Raw genomic sequence first — 19,024 nt, forward strand, 5'->3', positions numbered from 1 at the left:
GCTGAACTAAGTATAGATCTGTTTTCCTTTATGTTTGGAGGCCAATTTCATTTAATTACATGTCCACAAAAGCGTCATGAGAAACGCAAATGAATTTTTATTATTCGCACGCGCGTTTACCAACAATGGATCGCGGAGACGCATCAATTTATTATTTTACCGCAATTACTGCTAATCTCGCAATCTGATTGGCTAATCTGCCGTTGTCGATAAGAGTCCAGACAACGCTGCTCGCGTCAATGTGTCGCGCAATGCCTTTTTCAGCTCGTGCTCTGAAAAAAGAAACATTTTCTCTGACGTTGATACTGTGGTAAAAAACAAATCGAATGTGGTTTAGCGTGGTCTATTCTCTTATCGACAACGATACGCGTCATCACAGTGGTCAAATTTTGTTGCGCCTCGTGAGTCCACAAACATTTTGACCACTGTGATGACGCGTATCGTTGTCGATATGAGTACAGACCGCGCTAAACCACATTCGATTTGTTAAGCAGATTAAAAAGAGCCATTGTAATACATACTTAATTGAGATATCTTCGGTCCGTATTGGAGAATATTGATCTCATTCTTTTCTTTTTCTCCTGTTTTTCTTTTCGTAAAATTATTGACCAACCGCAACCTTGGTCCATATACCTGCCAAAAAAAAGAATTCGACCAGTATTTCTCCAATACGGACCTTAACCTAGTTTTAAATGTGTAAGTAAATATTATCATTACCCAGCCATGTACATTATGGAAAGGAAAGTGACTTATTTTCTCCGGTGGTAGGGTTTTCCATTCTTTAAACAACAGGGCACCTTCCTCTAGTTTCTGGTCACATATAGTTTTGTAACATAACATTTTGTTCACTTAATAATATTGCATATGGTTATTACATTAGACCAGCTGAAGCAATCTGGGTCAAACCCGGGCCAGGGTCTTTTTGTTATGTTCCTGGGCGGTGTGTCATATTCTTACAGTACGTCGCTCTTCACTGGAGTATCAGTGGGTGCCGGCAGCAAATTATTTAGGATATACACCTATGCCCGATAGTTTTCAACAGGAGAGACGTATATAACATGGACGTATTGCACATAAGCAGGTGGAGGGGTGGTGGGGCAGTTGGTACTTTTTTTTAGGTACACGAAAGAAGACAAACAGAAAAGTTGCAACCACGCATGGTTTGGAGAATGCTAGTTTAGTTTTTTGATAAAGTCATAGTCATTGCTTTATTTGAGTCACGGTCACTATTCTGGAATCAAGTTATAATAATATTGGCACACAAGGCAGTCACTCTGGGTAGTTGTCTTATGCCTAAACTAGACTTGATTTCTGTGAACCTGAAACACATAAGATATACTCAAACTTTAGCTAAGCTACCTTCTAGTCTAGGTTTCTAGTGAATTTTTTAAACAGTGGCTCGAGAGCAAATATCACACATCTAAGAAAGTACCTTACACATATCCAAAACTTTCCTTGGCATTCTCAACCTTGAAATTGTAATTTGATTTTCAGATCTTTGGCATATATTGGTACAGGTTTTCCACTCACTTGTAACAGTGTCATAAACCTGCAATGGCACATTTTGTTGCGGATCATCCTGATCAAAGACATGACACACAAATATTTTTCCTCTGAAACTCACCACACTTACAGTGTTTTTTTCCTGGAAAAATTGTACACAATGTAATTGCAACGCCACTCCACACATCAGTGATTGGGTCATATATTTCACAGAAGTTTGAGTCTGAGTAATCTTTACCGCGCAGGCCCCCAAAGACATGGAGTTTTTGACTCACAGCAGCATCACCAGCACCCATTCGTTTTTCCAGAGTTGATGCAACGGTATGCCAAGCTTTTTCCTTTGGATCATATCTTTCAACAATGTCCAGACATCCACTATCTGAATTGCCTCCAATAGCGTACAAGTGCTTTCCATCATGTACACGTACTTGACCTGGGGTAGCTTAGGGAGGGCACCTCTTGCCACATGTTTGTATCAGGATTGTATCTCTTCACAGTGCCCAACCAGTTGCTGTGTTCATCCACTCCACCAATGACATAGAGAAATCCCCGGAATGTCACAACACTACTGGAGCGGAATATTTGCTGGATGGACTTCTGTACAGACCAAGAGTTTTGCGATGGATCATAGCATTCTACTGGACAGTCAGTTTTGTCTCCTCCAATGCGAAACAACTTCCCATGATGTGCACAGATAGTTTTACCGACATACCTCAATTTGGATGGTGCATCTGCCAGCTTGTACCACTTGATCTCTAAAGGTATGTAACACCAGGTGCTTGATGTCCCACTTGCAACAATTGCATCTTCGTGGGTTTTCAGGCAATTTCTTGGTGACTGAGCAAAATAGCATTCTTGTTGTCCACTGGACACCATTTTAATTGCATCTAAAGCTAAATTTGAATAATCTAGATCGCTTTTTACAATGGGATCAGGGAGAATGACTTTCACCAAATAGTCACTTGGAATGTAAATAAAGCGAATGTGACAAAACAGGTTGTAAAGTTTTTTTTGTGACTCTCATTTCGTTCGATCCAGTTTATGAGAATTTCGAAAACTTCTTCCTCTCCCGTCACAACGATTTCATCAGTTGAGATCCACTCCTCGACTTGTTTGCTGCTCAAATTCAGAAAGTCCTCGGTTTCAGCAACAGCTACAAAGTTTGACTGAATAAAATCCCTCGCTTTTTTCATCAGTTCTTCACACCGATACTTCATGGTCACATAATAAGCCGCAATACTGCTGGGCAAAGACAGCGCTTGTAGGAGAACACTAACGCACAAAGTTTTCAGACTTGGAATTAGAAAATAGTCCGCTACTGCCAACAAATCAAGCACATTGCCTTCATTGACGTCAACATGTCCCGTGTATAGGTACTCCAACACTTCTTCCATCACAGCTTTGCTCGTCTCTTCTAATCGGATCACTCCTTCTTTCTTATCTTTCATGTCACTGTTAAGAGCTTTGTAAAAGAACGGACTTGCTGTACATAACAAGACTCTGTGAGCTTTCAAACGAGCTTGATCGTCACCGGAGCCAGCTTCTGGAATCACATCACAGAACTGTTCGTTCTTTCGCTGAATATCGAGGCGTTTCATCATTTCCGTGCAAAAATTACGCTCGTCAATCTCTCTGATTGGTTCAAGAATGTAATCCATGGGTAAGCTGATCAGTTACTAGCGGCTCACTGGAGGTAACTGAAGAGAAAGCACTTCAAAATTTGATTGAGAAGAGAGAATCAGTTCGAGTGAATGTCCACCGCTGACCAGTTCAGCGTTCAGCTAAAAGATTGCGTGACGGCCCTGCGTGACTCGATACGTAAAGCCGCTGTACTAGCCTGGCTGGCAGGCGTTCAAAGGCTGGGGAAGGAGAGGGAAAAAGTAAGTGAAGAAGAGGGGCAGTTGCACTCCTAGTTTCCGTCTCTCCTTCTCCTTTAACGTCTGCCAAGTAGGCTTAGCCCGGACGAAGGGTGAAAGTGATGAATTTGTATGAATGGTCATGAATGGTAAAGAATGCCTGGCCCGTAACGATGGTAACTGGGGGAAAGGGATTGCTCGATCGGAAAGAGATTGCCATCTGGAGGGGAATGAGAGACAGGGGAGAAATAGGCCCGCGACCAAACGTGAGCTTGGTTGAGCGGGAAGCAGGTATCCGATCTAAATATAACAATGAATTTGACACCGTTATTCAAAAACTCGAAAAGAAAAACGCGAAGAGCGAGCGGAGGGGGAGGGAGTTGAGCGCACGCGGATAGCAAATAATTAAGAGAATAGGAAAAAAATAAATAAAAGGTTTTCCTTTCATGACGTACGAATTCAAACCAGCTGAATTTCATGCATCTGTTATACGAGGACAAAATTTTGTCTCCGCAACAGAACTTTTTCGCCAAAACGGACATGTCACACGAGGACAACTGTCGCTGCAACATGTGTGTGTACCGACCTTTAAACTCCACTCTATTCTGCAACAGAAGGGGTTATTATCATTCGTCACCCCTTCAACGTTGGGGGTGTGCATGGTTTCTAAGCAGAAGTTAACCAGCAACACAACAAGAAACTGGCGAAGTTACCTGCACCATGGACGTAGTTAAGAGTAGGTAGCTCGGAATGACAGGATCTCAGTTTTATTGTAATCCGACAGCTATTTTAATATAAGACGAATTGGTAATATTTATCTTTGCAGAGTTTTATTCAAAAGCACTTTTTCTTCTCTTATAATTTGCTTTTTTTAAAATTTACTCTTGTGCTGAGCGCTTGATATATTTCCTTGCCATAAGTGTTTTGCAGCAATGATCGAGTTGATGAACGGCACGTTTATTGGCGTCAAAGATTGCTTCAGAGGGGACTACTGTAACAGCTGCAGGGTCTGTGCCAATATCTCGGGAGGTCCTGGTCTTTCTTTCAAACGCTCCGAAGCAAGCTGCTGTACTCAAGATTCGTGTAATCAACACCTTCCCTCTGCTCGGCCGCCATCTCCCACAGTCCCAGCGACGTCCAGCATCTCAGTCAATGCTACACAGACCTCGACAACCACCAACTACTAAAGCTAAAGACATAGGTCCAACTGCTGCCGGCATTAACGTGAAGGCTGTGTATTATCTGCCCGTCTGTTTGCTTGTTGTAATTCAGTTAATGAGTTACGTTCTCAGATGTAGACATAATTCTCTTATAACCTGGAATAGAGTAAGCATGCAAAAAAGGCAGGGGCGTAGCCAGGATTTTTCCAGAGGTACACACAATTTTCCAAATCCCCCCACCCCCGACCCTCAAGTCCCAAATCTTTTTCAGGTGACTCGATTAAAGGCGAAAAGGGCTATGGGGACGACAATGCATTTAAATATGTTAAAAAATACGATGTCCTCTTTTAGGCCTAGACACGCTTGAATTAACATAACTATTAGCATATAATTTGCATATTTGCCCGTGCGCAGGTTTGTTCAATTCTCATCTACCTCGTGGTTCAAGTTGTTAGCTCATGTTATTTTTGATCTCGATTCACGTACAACTTATGTGCAAACTATAAGTCTCTTTACTAGTCTGAGAATACATTGAAAACATGGACTTAAACTTCCTCGTACTTTATTGAACGAGCCAATCCAGGGTCTTGCTTGGTCATACAAAAATTGTGTGTTAGATGTTATACGTCGGAGTAAAAATAACTGTATTTTACTCCGTGTAAAGCCCTGCAGAAAAAAAAAACATCTGTCCGAATATACTATGTCATAGCTAAAAAAGTGAACAACAAATCTAACGCGTGCACGTTCCTCGCTTTCAATTCCAGTGTCTTTATCATTGAAAAGCCAATAACACTGCCAATAAAACTGGTTTTTATTTGTAACAGCGAACAAAACTTTGCTACATACTCCCTTTCATTTGAATATATGTAATTAATTTATTTTAAATTACTTTTTATTTTACGTTTTAAGCATGACAGGACGGAAAACGCGTGCACTGTAAGTACCTCCCGTTGTCCCATACAAAACCTAGGCTTTGTATGGGCTTTTATCTGGAGTATCTGGTAGCGCTCCAGGTTACTTCATTATGTTTACCGCAAGGCGTCATAATCTTGCCGCTTTGTGACAGAAATGTTGTTTAACTAAAAGTAAACCGGAACAGCAACAGACCTATGCATGTCTCAATTGTCAGAAGAAGGAACCAATCAATGACACGTCATCGCTGGTCAAACTTTGCCAATGAACACGACGTAATCGGTTCAAGGGATGTACTATTACTTATTGTACCTATCGGTATGTGCCAACGAGTGCATTGAGTTAGTAAACAAGAGTCGATTGAATTTTGTAATATTTATTTGGGATACTTCTAGTATAACAAGTGTTAAAATCAATTTCTTTTAGTTAATGTTTCAAATTATTGCTGTAACTGAATACAACATTGTTTATTTTTCAACTCAGTGAGAGAACAAAACGATAAACACTTAATTTTTTTTGTACTTTTAAAAATCATACTTATTACACCTCCAGTATAACAGGTGTTAAAATCAATTTCTTTTCCCTCGTTGGGCGATTATTTTGGTAAATACTTAAGTAATTTGCCTACCATTCTGCTTTTTGAGGCGTATACATCCTGAATTTGTTGTGATTGAATCGTACAATACAATTGTTAAAGCTGAACAAGACCCGAGTTGTTTTCTGGAATGAATCCGAGTGTTGTTTATTTGATTCAGGGTAACACTCAGGATTTGTTCGCCATCCGTTCGAAGAATAAAATTGATAAATTGATCTCTCAGTTTGACACATTTTCACACTTCCCCAACACCAGCGGAGAAAAGGTTAGCCTACGTGTAGCCGTACCCATCGCCCGTTTTTCCTCGGGGGTGGGTACGGCTACACGTAGGCTAAGAAAAGGTCTACGTGAAATGATACTTACAGTTAAAGCCCCTTCCGTCCTCTCATGATCACAAAACAAAAAATTCATTGTATCAGGCAAAAATAAATAGTCTTGCATTAATCCGTTTAAAGACGTTCTTGTTTACTCGAGTTCGCAGTCTTTGTTCATATATACAGGACATGATTATCTACAGCATGGCTGACTCTACGATTACTGCGCACGATGAAGGATTTCTGAGCCAATTGATTATGTTCCGCAGTATATCCATGATAGCGTGTCGAATATGTTTCATCTTCCAGCAGTAAATTACGGGGTTTAGAGATGAATTAAGATACACGAGTGTGCAGGAGAAAAAATATAATCTCCTCAACACGTCACTTGGGCCGAAGATTTTAAGAGCGGCGAAACTGATAAAGTATGGCAGATAACAAAACAAAAACACGAGATATAGATAGAATACACCGACTGCTGTTTTAACGATGCTAGCAAAATTTCCCATTTCGTCTGTCTGGTCTGCTTGTTGTACTTGAAGAGTCTGCATCTGATTCTTGTGGCGTCGTACGGCTGAATAAATCCTGATGTAAACGACTGTTGTAAGAAGGAAACCAACAATTATTATAATGTATAGGAATAGAGCGCGAATAACAGGCGAAACCCACAACGATGCCAGAGAAACGAAGGCACCAAGAACCCATATGGAGATGGTCACAGCAAGAACACGCTTGTGAGTTACAAGTTCCTGGTATCTGAGATGAAGATGAATCGCCAAGAACCTGTCTACACTTACAGCTACAACACCAAAGAACGAAACCACTGTAAACAAAAGCGAAATGAAGAAAAAAACCTTGTGGGTTATACAGCTGGGAATGCTTTGCTGTAACCACTTTACCAGAAGTGAAGTATAAAATGGTTGAACAAATAAACCAACACCAAGATCAGAAATAGCAAGACTTAGGAGCAATGTTCTTAACGTCTTTGGCAAGGACGACGTTTTTCGTATGGCGTGAATTGTGACAATGTTCAACATGATGGCGGTAAAGGATAGAAAGCTGTTGAAGACACCATTAGCGATGTAAGTCGAATGAAGGTCTTCGACGTTGGAGACTTCAGGATAGTAAGGAACTAGTAATTCACACGACGATTTCGTCATGACAGTGCCTTAAGTTTCCTTTAAGGCAGCAAGTTTTTGTCATATAAAATTGTTTTACGAAGCTAGAATATATAAAGAAGGTCTACAATAAGACCATCTGCACGTCAATGATTGGCAATGTCAAGAGTTAATGAATGTTTGTTATTTCATTAAACAAGCAAGAGGTTATTAACTTATTCATTTGTTAATCGATGAATAAACCTGCAGGCATCTGTCATGCAGAACTTCCCCGAGATAGATCCTCCTTCTTGTTTTTATATGATATTTGCAAGTGTTTTTATTTCTTCATGCAGTCTAGAGCATTTTGTTATTTAGAGAGGAGGCAAAAACAACGAGAAATATAAGCTGCTGGCTGCCCGCGGAAAACTTCAATGTAGCCAACTGTCTGACTGCTTTCTTCTTGCGTTTGATTGGTCGAGAAGATAGCACTTCTGCTATGATTGGCCATGGAGCATGTTGCACGACTTTTATTGACCAATCATAAAGCTCCACAAGCGTAAGAGAGTACTCTCAGGTGGACTGGGGAGGGCAAGGACTATGGATCCAGAACGACCGAGGGAAAATTACTAGAGCAATATGAATTGAAACATGTTAAAAAAAAATACAATACCCGATTTGCTTCTTAGCTGATTTATTTTGAAGTAAAAGTACTTTAGTCAGAAAATTTTTTTCTGATTTTACCGTTAAGAACCCTCCTGTAACGTAATCACAAACATAAGCAGAATCGAAAAGAAGGAAACGAGCTAGAAATGGAATAAGACTGCAATATGATTACCGCCGATCAGAGGCCGATCAAGAAGTGTCAAGACTTCATAAGACTTGCTCTTGCATGTCATTCTCACATTACTATTAGAGACCTTTAGATTCACGTTTACTGCAAACGTCTACCTGCCGTTTGGACGATGATTAGGGAGTTTAAGAAACCACGACGGCGACACCGAGGACAACGTCGATTAAAAAATGACTTTATATTTTACCTACGACTCTCGCGATACTCTAAAGTCATTTACTTTGTTTATCACTGACAAAACTTTGACAAAACTGAATCTGGGACGCAGCGTTAAACTTGAAATAAAATTTTAAAAAATCAGCCGTCGTGGTTCACGTTCTGCAGATAACGCAGAATTTGATCATTTCACTTTGTTGTTTTGCCGAGGACGGTAAAGAAATGTACCTAGAATTATAACGCACGTGCACAGCCATTGTTCTCCTAATTAAATCTTTTGTTTAGTGACGTTCCCGTTGCCGTTGCCGTCGTGGTTTTCTTAAACTCCCTAATAGATTTATGGCTCCTGGAATGGAGTAAACTGGAACGAATATAAATCATCCTGTCAAAGCATTGGAAATTGTCAAAATTACGCCGAGAAAAATAGGAGTAAAATTAGTTGTTTTCTAGTGTGTGCAGCTTTCCAAAGAAATAGAGCATCATTAAACGACACATCAAAGTTAACAAGTTGTTTTCCTTTTTTTCGTGGCTGTGTTTTCTAAAAGAAATAGAAAACATGTTCTCCGTGTTTCTATCGAGTTATAGAAACACTCGTGAAAGTTTGGGAGAACTCGAAAATAAAATCTGCTAGTTTCCCTGATTACGTACTTTAGCGAAAAAATTATCTCATATTGATAAAATCCCTGCGTATCTGCAGGCATTTAAATGTGTATGTTCACGACCGCGCAAAGTGGGATCTGGGTCGGGCTACTAGTGACGTCACTTCGGGAACCGGGCTAAAACACTCACCAGACTTTTGACTGAGCTTCGAGGGCAGTCAAAACATTTTTGGGTTATTTGTGATTCATATTTTATCAAAACTGGACAATATTTTTGAGTGAAAGAACTGTATCATCTATAGTCCATGGGCCAAGACCTCCAAAAGTGTTTTTTTTTTTGTACCATGTGGAGGGACCAGTGCTATCACGTATTTTCTCAATGTGCAATAACTGAAGTCTATTTTAAGGTATGATAGCAAGCTTCTATCAGTAGCTTTCTTGCTCTAAACATGTGATAAAATGACGTCATCTAAACTGCCTAATGACCACGCATCAGGTTAACAGCTTCAGATTCTGAGCGATGTCCATTGTACAATTCTCTTCAAACAACATTTTATACATTTTAGGCCTAGCAGAATATGACATTGATTCAATTGCAAAAGAAGGAAATTTTTTTAAGGTTGTCTCGTTGCCATGGAGACGGAAATGGTCAATGAGTCCACAACTGAAATAAAAGTCACTGAAAATAAGGCTTTTCACTTCCTAATTTTAAAAAATAACAACTGCAATATACGTTGTCAAAAAGTTCAATCATGTGTAGATCACTCTAGCACTGGCTTGGATTAACTATTCAGCTAATGAGTTTTAAATAGCTCCCTTAACGAGTCTCCTTTGTCCTGATATCATCCATTCTGAAGCCATACCAGTACCAAACACATTGGAGACTTGTCCTTTTCGCGTCAGTCAAGCATCATTTTCACTTAAATGTAAACAAAGACTCATGTTTAATGTCAGACAAAAATAACAGCTAAGTTATTTTAAAGCATTTAGCGGTTGCCATGACAACCACAAACAGTTACTCGATACATTAAAAAGAGTACATCATTCGAAACTAAATCTTACGGATGTAAGAGTATGTATAAGGAAAGTTATTTCATATTTTTCCTATGGTTATGAGATTCTTACCTTTCGCTTTCTTCATCGTCATTGTCGTCAACGGATAAAACATCGTCGTCATCATCTGGCCTGTTTGTGCAATCTTGAAGCCGGCACATATCAGTACATTTCAGCCCATTGACAATGCAGGAGCACGATGGAAGTTTGCAGGACCTACTGCACTGGCAAGATAGCAGTTCTAGAACAGCTTGCGGAGCTGGTTGACCACACATCCAGTCTACGACCAGCTTGTCGTCCTCACTACACCAGCCAAATCCCACTGGTGATGGGATGGCTGGGCATCTTTGTAAACTTCGTCTCCAGACAGCAGCCTGGTAGTTTGCTCGTAGCGAGTGTTTGTGCAGCGTATCATTGCAGGGTGGCAGCTGGTTGGAATCAACGTCTCCTCTCTTCAAACAGAACAGTCAATATCGCAGCTCATTGATGTCGCTTGTCCCAGGGTTGCTGCAGTACATGGCACATGTAAATTTCTGAAGACTATGGTACAGGTGATCAGACATATTCCAGAACATACCCAAATGCTGGAACATCTCTTGAAATTCAGCATTTTGCTTTGCAATTCGATAACCTGCAACCTTTCCCCGTCCGGCAAAAGCACTAACAGTGTCGCACCCTGTGAATGCATGAAAGCCCGGCAGTGAACTGCATACACTTGCTCCAACCCTCTCAACTACTCTTGAGATATCGATGTACTTGACTCTGGTCTGTGAACCACTTTTAATGAATACTGAAGAAGGAATAAAGCTCTTGAAGGCCAAAAGAAGTACCAACACATCAGTGTCTTCTGATACTATGACGACCCAAGCAAACCTCGATTTAGCTGCATGGGCTGCATGTAAGAGGATGCGGGTGTCAGCCTCCTCTTGGGTTAATTCGAGCTCACTGATAGGTTGCATTATTCCAAACAATAATTGGTAACATGTTTCGCCACACGTGACAACCAGAGTCTTTCCAGATAGCTTCTCTGTGTACTTTTCTTTCTTCCACTCGCTGGTTACAAACACTATGAAAGCTTGTTTGTTCTTTGAGCTACACAGGAATCTTCTCCACTGTTTAACCTTGTGTTCGGCTTGAATATTGCGGTATTCGCTTCCTAAACCGTCACCCCTGTTCTCTCTTTCGGCGTTCTTTATGGATTCTTCTCTGTAATCATCGAAGACGACATCAGTCCTGTCACTTGTTCCACCTTCGTTTAGAACTCTGCAAAGGAGAGTTTCAGCAACTGCCGCAAATGTCTTCTTATCACCTTTCAAGTACTGGACAAGAGCCATCCCATCTATTACACATGCTGAGGGTTGGGGAATGGCATCTGCTGCTGCGACATTTTTATGCAGTTCTTTAGCCAAGGACGCTTTGTTCGTCTTACGCATCAAGCCATTTGCGGTAGCTAATGACCAAGGGAGTGGTCCGAGAGGATAGGATAACACTTCTCTCATCTGTAAGTCTGTGCTCTCTGCGATGACAATCATTTGAGCAAACAGTCTTCTGTCGGCCTTGATGATCACTTCTTGGTTCTTACCAGCTTTAACTGATACCTCCTTGTTCAAGTGAGTAAAAGTCTTCAGCTTAGCTTTCGTGATTGAATCATGGAACTTGACTTTGGGTGGATTAGACTGAAGTCGTTGCTCTCAGAATGCTTTGTAGGCTTCCTCTCCTTTATCTTTAGCTTGTAGCAAGTCGTGCTCTACATCAGGAGTGGCAACTTATCCTGTGGAAATACAGACGAGGTCTTGAAGGTCAGGGCTGAATGGGTTGAGCCAAGTGTTTTGAAGAATTGACACTATGGATTGAACATCAGCTTCATCTCTTTGTATTCTTATTGGTTGTAGATCTTTGTGTTGGGAACAAGAACTACTGATGTGCAATATATCTTTGAGTTGCCTCAGGAAGGTGCTCCGGTATTCAGCGACCAGGTAGAATTTGTAGGATTTCAGGTGCGAATTTTTAGTTTTGCTTGCCATTTATGTATGCAAATTACTACTATTTAAACGCTACGGTTTCCTAGCGCGCCAATCTTTTCAACGTTTTCTCTAGCTTCAAGTTAATATCGTTGCGGAATCTATTCTACCTAGCTTCACCGTCTTCGCTACAGTCAGGAAACATTTGTAAGTCTTTATATTCTGTCTTGTATTTCTCATATCGCTCGGCTCTTCTTCACATGTATTTTTATTTATTTTTCTAGTCGAACCTCGCTCGATCTATCTTTCAATTCTCAACGGGCTCCTCGAGTCTCTTCAACAGAGCGTGAGTTCGAAATCTCTAGACGTAGCGTCAACAAGAACTGTAAGCTACAGAATTTGCTTACTGCATTAGGCCTTAGACTGAAACCTTTAGTTCCTCCTGACGTTTGAGTGTCTTTGTTGACAGTCTCCTCGCACGTCTGATCAACAGGTATTCTTCCAGAAGGGTTGTCTTCGCCAATCTGAACAGAAAATCCTCCGGATCGCAAGTATTCCAGAGTGTCCGGATGCTCTGCTGGTAGATGTGACATTTCATGCAGATATGCTGAAAGGTACCTGGCGTAGTTAAGGTTACCATATGCGAAAAACCACGGGACAATTTCACTGATATATGAAAGGTGAAGATCCCAATCTCCCTCCCGAGATCCTCTTAACAGACCAAGTAATATTTCCACCAGGTCAACATAAGACATCCAGAACTTCGATAGCTTCCCATTATCATGTCGGAGATAGCTCGTATACAAGCAGAACAGTTGCGATACTTCTTCAAATGAGGGACTCTCCACTGTGTCTTTGAATTCTTGTTCACATGTGTTATCACAGAGCGCTTTCAGTCCTTTCAAAAACGCATCAACAGTAGGCTTCTTCTCTTTATGATGTTCCTCAATCCAAGAGTTAAATCCCATCCATGCTAGCCTGTTAAGAGCTTCATACATGAGCTTGTGAAATCGTTCGGCACGATTATATGTATGGCCTTCTAGAACACCAGCCACAGATCCTTCAGCAATTACTCCAGACTCGACTATTACGTCTCGTAAACCAGCATCTTGGAAACGCTTTCCGATCACTGACAAGAAAGTGCAAATGGTATGGAACACACCCATTCTCAACACAAGGTCATTAAACTGTGCCCTGTGTTTCCACTTTATCTCAGTAGCTTTAGCATACAGTGCCTGATCAAACACAACAACTATGCTTTGGAGGTTTAAAGTTTCCTTAATCTGTAGGGACTTGATGAGGACTTGGTACACAGCTGACATGTTCGTCGCTGGGGCATTGATTGTTGGAAGATAGCCCACGTTATCCTTGACAACTTCTTGGTTATTACGCACCAAAATATTGAAACCAGTCCAACCAGGAACAGATTGCTTCTGACTTGCATGAATGCGTACTAACACCCATAGCAATGTCACAATTTCACAAGACAACCATCAAAATGCTGATTGTTCAGTTATGTAGCTACTTGTTATAGCTTTTATTGAGTTTTAAACACATACCGGCTTACAAACGATGAGAATTAATGATTAAGGCAACACAGTGCTGGGCTGTCGAGTCCATGTAGATCTCGAAGGACTGTAAGGTTTTATATAATTTGAGGTTCAAAATATCACTATATCGTCATAAAAATGGTTATTGTTTGGTTATACAGCTAATATTTTGTACATATTGTTGATTTCTAATCAGATCTCTACTTAAAGATTATCGAAATCAGTGAATAAGTCAAACGTACTCACCTGCCGTGAAGGTCGCCATCTTGAATTTCCCCACAATGCATTGCAACATTTGAAGTAATCCATAACTTACTATATCATCGCTTTTAAACACGTAAATTGAAATTTAGGCCTCACGGAACGGTATCCTACCCCTTGGACCCCTGATGCCCAATTTTTTGTGACATGCGCAGAGTACTTTTTTTGGGGAAACTGCTGTTCGTAGGGATACGCGGGCTCAACTCGCTAATGTTTACATTCAAGCTCACTGAAGCAAATTATTTTAAAATTGCAACAAAATGTCGAGCAGATGGGACGAAAAAGAGTTCACGGCAGTCATTTTTCCCGGTTAAATCAACCGTCAGTAAAGAAGAAGAAAGAAATTACCGATGAAAACGTGAAAAAAATAGCTGCAAGCAGTGTCCGAGTAGAATTGAAAAACCTGTCGAGCGAGGAAAAAATCGACAAACTCGAGCGAGACTGCAAACGCCTACAGTGTGAAAGTGCCGGCCTGAAGAGGACAATACAAACTCTACGACGAAGTATAGGTAGGTGTCTGCTCAAGTAGTCATCAAGCCGTCTATAAATCTCCTAAAAAGTGTTTCTTAAAGCTTCTGAATTACCAGTAAAAGCCGCTTTCCCACAAATACATTAAAAATTCGTGGCGATGTCAATTAATGCGAGTTTCGATGTTGTCACTAAATTTTTTAAACTCAAACTTATTTAACGTAAAAATATATTACCACTACAAGGGGTCAAGGAATACTTAAAACGAAAATAGTTTTAAAAAGTTTGTAAAATGAAGCAAACTAAATGGTATGGTCACATAGGACACGGCTGTGTCAAAATACCAAACTTGAAGCGGCGATTTTAGCGATCGAGTTGGACACCGAGTTCCGAAGCAGACAAAAATTTAATAACATACTCTGGACTGGATATCACCGCTTCGCAAAAAAAGGGCTCCTTCATAGCTGGGTACGCAGTAAACAAGATTTGAATCGCAGCTAAATGCTCTTTTAAAAAAGTCTGCTTGCTCGAACCATTGCAAAATGTTCAAAATTAGATAGATATTTAGGTTATTTTTAATTTTCTGTGGCCGGCCGGCTTTCGTGTATTACGCCAGTACTTCAGGTACTTTCGTAGGTTCATGTTAACAGCCTTTTAACCAAAAGCGACCGACAAATTTTAGTCTAGTCGTAAATTTTGTGAGAATGCAATTTTTCCCCAAAGGGTTTGTCTGCCTTTCGTTTTGTAAATTAGCAAGTCAACATCTCGACTCGATATAAGCGGACCGCTGAGGAAACAGTAACTTTCAGAAATCCACACAAGTACACTGTATACTTTAGTTTTTCTATCCTTAAATTTATTATTTAAAAAAAACAAAATACAAGTAAAACTTGGAAGGGCCTATTTATCATAGTAAGGAACAGTTTTTAATTATGACATTTTCATATTTACAGTATTTTTGAGAAGAATTAACAATGACCTAAGGAAAGATGTCTTGAAGTTACAAAGTGAAGCAAAGAAGCGTGAAAGAACTTTGAAGTCTACTGAATTGAAAACGAAACAAGTCGGTAACAAACTACGAGGGACAAAATCTGCTTCCACAAAGCTGAAAAGACAATTAAAGGAAAATGATGAAAATGTAAAGAAACCTAGGTATTCCCTTGTGGACACATTTTCTCATGGCAAAAATGGAACAAATCGTAGAACAGTCATGTTTATGGCCTGCATGAGATATTTACAGCATGCATGTTTGCTTTCTAGCCAAAAGACACCCATTGCATTACATCTAATTTTCAGTATTTTATTCAACTGTAGTCCCCCAACAAATGTTGTTGTCTCGCCATCCACACTGGCAGACTGGAATATCCTATTAGGGGAGGCCGATAAACTGATATTATGCAAAAGATTTGCAAGTAGCCAATATGATTTCCATGTATGGAGTGATGACTCCAACAAAGGTGGCAAAGAGCGGCACATTGTAGGTGTCCACACCTGGTGCCCAGAGATCAATGAACCCAGGGCATATGTCGGGCATATGTCCTTGGTAACAGTTTGACAGCGAGTGGGTCAAGAAAACACCAGTCTGATGTAGAATATCATGTTGTTCATGATGAATATGGCATAACTAATGTTTCAGGTTTGGTTGGGGATAATGCCTCAACCCAGAAGGGGAAGGCTAATGGTTTAATAGCAAATAATTCAAGGGTTTTTGAAAAGGACATGTTCTTTGTTGGATGTTACCCCCACGTCCTGAACATTATGTTAAGAAGGATGTGCCAAGCTGGGTTTGGGGCCAAGGGTGACATGAATAACAACCATGTATTGCAACTACTTTATAAGGTATCTTGGCTTCATCATGAACGCCCAAGTCAGTACAAATCAATGTATGTATCACTACGAATCTTAAGTAAAGAGCCACCCCTTCCCCAGTCCTTTATTGACACGAGGTGGACATACTACTATGAGACACTTCAATGGCACTTGAAGTATGGTAAAGCCTGTCTACAACTTGGAGAGAGTGTCCTGGAAAGAATGCCAAAGTCAGACAGCCACTTCACAGTGTGGCAGAATGTTATCAAGTTGAGCTCCTGTCCAATGATTCAAGTGGAAATTAAGTTTCTGTACGAGTTTCTTGACAAGTTTCTTATTCCATCTCTCAGTGCATCGCAAGCAACAGATCAAGAACTTGGCTTCTCCAGTGGATACCTGGCACGATTATGGCCAGCAACTGTCCTTAAACATCATGAAACATTAAGTAAAATGTTGATGTCTCCATCAGCATATTTTCCTTTAACTGAGCAGCAGATGAAGATGTCACTGAAGGATCCTGAAGCCATCAACCACTTTCGTCAGGAAGTGCAGAGGCCAATGTTGCAAGAAGCACTTAAAGTTGTTAAAGACCATGGATCAGAGTGGTTGTCCTTCCCCAAGTTATTTGGAATTGGAGCTGATCCAAGATACCAAAGTTCTTTCTGGTATTCTGTTTTGAAGGCTCTTGAAATTCCTGTCATGCTGCCAACTGAAAGAGAAAAAGAAAGCAGGTCAGTGCAAAATTTCTATGTCCACGGACAAAATCTTCACACATTGGTTTGTAAGGACAGAACTGGTTTAGTTAAATGGGCAGAAATCTGGAACTTGAAGGAACCAAAACTACTGAATGATATCAAAAGAGTTGCAACATCACCACAGAGTAGTCTCATCAGTAAAGAAGCTAACCCCCACCTTTTTGAGTTCTATGCCAAACACATTTTCAGTATTCCTGTGAACAATGTAATTGCTGAAAGGCAGTTCAACCTTTCACAACTTTATCTTCAAAACAACATGTCAGAGCTGTCAAAACAAGCCTCGATAACATTTGTTGAGAACATACTTCACAATGGAAAAAACAACAACCGCACCACTGAAGCAGCAAGAGAAGTACATGAAGAGAGAATGAAGGCATATGCAAACATGCTGACCTCAGACCTTTTGCAAGAGGCAAGAAAGAAGTTAAATATGATCCGAAAATGTGAAAACCATGGGCCACTGACTGCAAAAGATGTATATCCCAAAGCTTGGGAAGCAAGGAAACTAAATAGCAACACATCAAGCATGATCCAGTCCCTCAAAGCTGAAGGCCGCAAACTTGAACTGCAGTGGAAAGCTTCCACCAAAGGCACATCACAATTGGAAAACCAGAGGTCATTCCGGCCAACTGTCATTACAGAATTCAGAACAGCTGGAAAGGTTCCATCTCTAATGCAACTTGCAGCTACTGAGGTATGGGGTTATGGGCAGGAACTTTCAACACATGACTTACCAAGAGAATGCCAGTTCTTCGTACAAAACCTGCCAAACATTGTACAGTCTTTGAACATTGATCTTCCATCCACTTTGGACATGTATACCACCCAGTTACCTATGCAAGAAGAATGAAAGTCAAATATGGGGTGGCTCTTTCTAAAAAGGTACTTTCACAAAAAGATTATTTTCAATTGTAACAATTTCATACTAAACAAATGCGCTTCAACTATGTTCTATCTGAAATTCAGATAAAGTACTTAGTTTGCGGGGAGTCTTACCCATTTGTAAAATACAAATTGTTGCAGTGTAAATAATAGTGATCATAAATATCAAAATACTTCTGAGTGATTATAATGTAATGCATGATTACTGTAGAGTTGTACAGTCAGCAGTTTACAGTGAATGTGAATATAAAAATACTTCTGAGTGATTATAATGCACGATTGCTGTAAAGTTGTACAGTCGGCAGTTTACAATGGATTTGAACATACATAATTGTTTTTCATTATCATTCATATGGGGCAGTTGTTTAAAACTAGCATGATAAGTAAGCCGCATAATTTTCACAGTAAAAATGTAAGTATTGGTAATTTTTAACGTAAAGTTTGCTTAAAATTACACAAGAGTGTAGCTTGTATAAGATAAAATAACATAAAGCAGTGTACTAATGTACATGAGGTACCATGTTGCATGAGAGAAAAAACAAGGTTGAAAGGAATCGAAAGTAGCCTAATATAGTGGAATGTAAAGCAGAGCAGTGTTTATTAAAACCTGATGTAACTGATAAAACGCACAACAGACTGAATAATTTTATTCCCTCCCAAAATATGAAAATGTTATCAACAGCGGGATGTCTAAACAAGACCACCTTTATTCAGATCATTAAAAATGAAAGTGCCTATCATGCTGGAAAAAAATCATTACTGGAATACCAAACAGTTGTTGTGGCTTACTAATCAATACTAGCAGGGGGTAACTATTTGCATTTACCTGAAAGAATGGAGCGTGAACTCACCTCTCGTAGCCTCGAATTTAACATCTCCCAAGCTGTCTCCGTGCGCTTAGTGCATTCAATATTTATTTCACTACAATATCTTGGGCGCGCGGGGAAAAAGTTGAAATAACTTCAAGAGCAATCAGTTTAGGCCTCCAGACCTTCATTATCCAGGAAACTAGAAGGCAAATCTCCAATTTCACCGTTTCGGTTTTTCGATATCACCGCCTCTGCCCGCTGAGGACGGCAAAAAAGTAAAAAAATACGTATTTCTGCCACTTACGCGACGAAAGAGAAAAAATTAAAACGGTAGAATTTTCAGCCGTGTCCCATTCTTCCTTCTTTGCACGTCTATGGGCCAAAAACTTCGCGTCGGAAGACGATATTCAGCCAAAAAGTTTACAATAATT

At 40.2% G+C, this 19,024-nt stretch overlaps 3 protein-coding genes across 4 annotated transcripts in view; all 3 read right to left on the reverse strand.

Moving 5' to 3' along the window:
• Positions 1 to 11,944, reverse strand: part of LOC145498382 (uncharacterized) — a 397,197-nt gene extending 385,253 nt beyond the window's left edge. The window contains exons 1-2 of one of the 2 annotated variants that reach the window (XM_081478309.1): positions 10,171 to 11,944; positions 9,436 to 9,964 (exon numbers count right to left, since the gene is read on the reverse strand). In XM_081478309.1, the coding sequence (XP_081334435.1) occupies positions 10,566 to 11,630 (1,065 nt within the window). In that variant the 5' untranslated portion in view covers positions 11,631 to 11,944 and the 3' untranslated portion in view covers positions 9,436 to 9,964; positions 10,171 to 10,565. Of the gene's footprint in view, positions 1 to 9,435 lie in introns of those variants that run through there. The other variant, XM_081478308.1, reaches the window with a different exon arrangement.
• LOC145498455 (kelch-like protein 41) lies at positions 2,451 to 3,161 on the reverse strand. Its single transcript, XM_081478387.1, has one exon. It carries the CDS (start codon positions 3,159 to 3,161, stop codon positions 2,451 to 2,453), a length of 711 nt encoding a protein of 236 aa, XP_081334513.1.
• On the reverse strand, positions 5,984 to 7,500 carry LOC145497556 (adenosine receptor A3-like). Its single transcript, XM_081477373.1, has one exon. The coding sequence runs from the start codon at positions 7,498 to 7,500 to the stop codon at positions 6,538 to 6,540; it is 963 nt and encodes a 320-aa protein (XP_081333499.1). The 3' UTR covers positions 5,984 to 6,537.
• Positions 11,945 to 19,024: the final 7,080 nt, after the last annotated feature.

Source organism: Orbicella franksi, chromosome 9 (genome assembly GCF_964199315.1).
Source record: "Orbicella franksi chromosome 9, jaOrbFran1.1, whole genome shotgun sequence".
NCBI lineage: Eukaryota > Metazoa > Cnidaria > Anthozoa > Scleractinia > Merulinidae > Orbicella > Orbicella franksi.

Coding starts and splice junctions, on each gene's coding strand:
- LOC145498455 (XM_081478387.1), bottom strand. CDS start 3,161: ATGGATTACATTCTTGAACCAATCAGAGAGATTGACGAGCGTAATTTT.
- LOC145497556 (XM_081477373.1), bottom strand. CDS start 7,500: ATGACGAAATCGTCGTGTGAATTACTAGTTCCTTACTATCCTGAAGTC.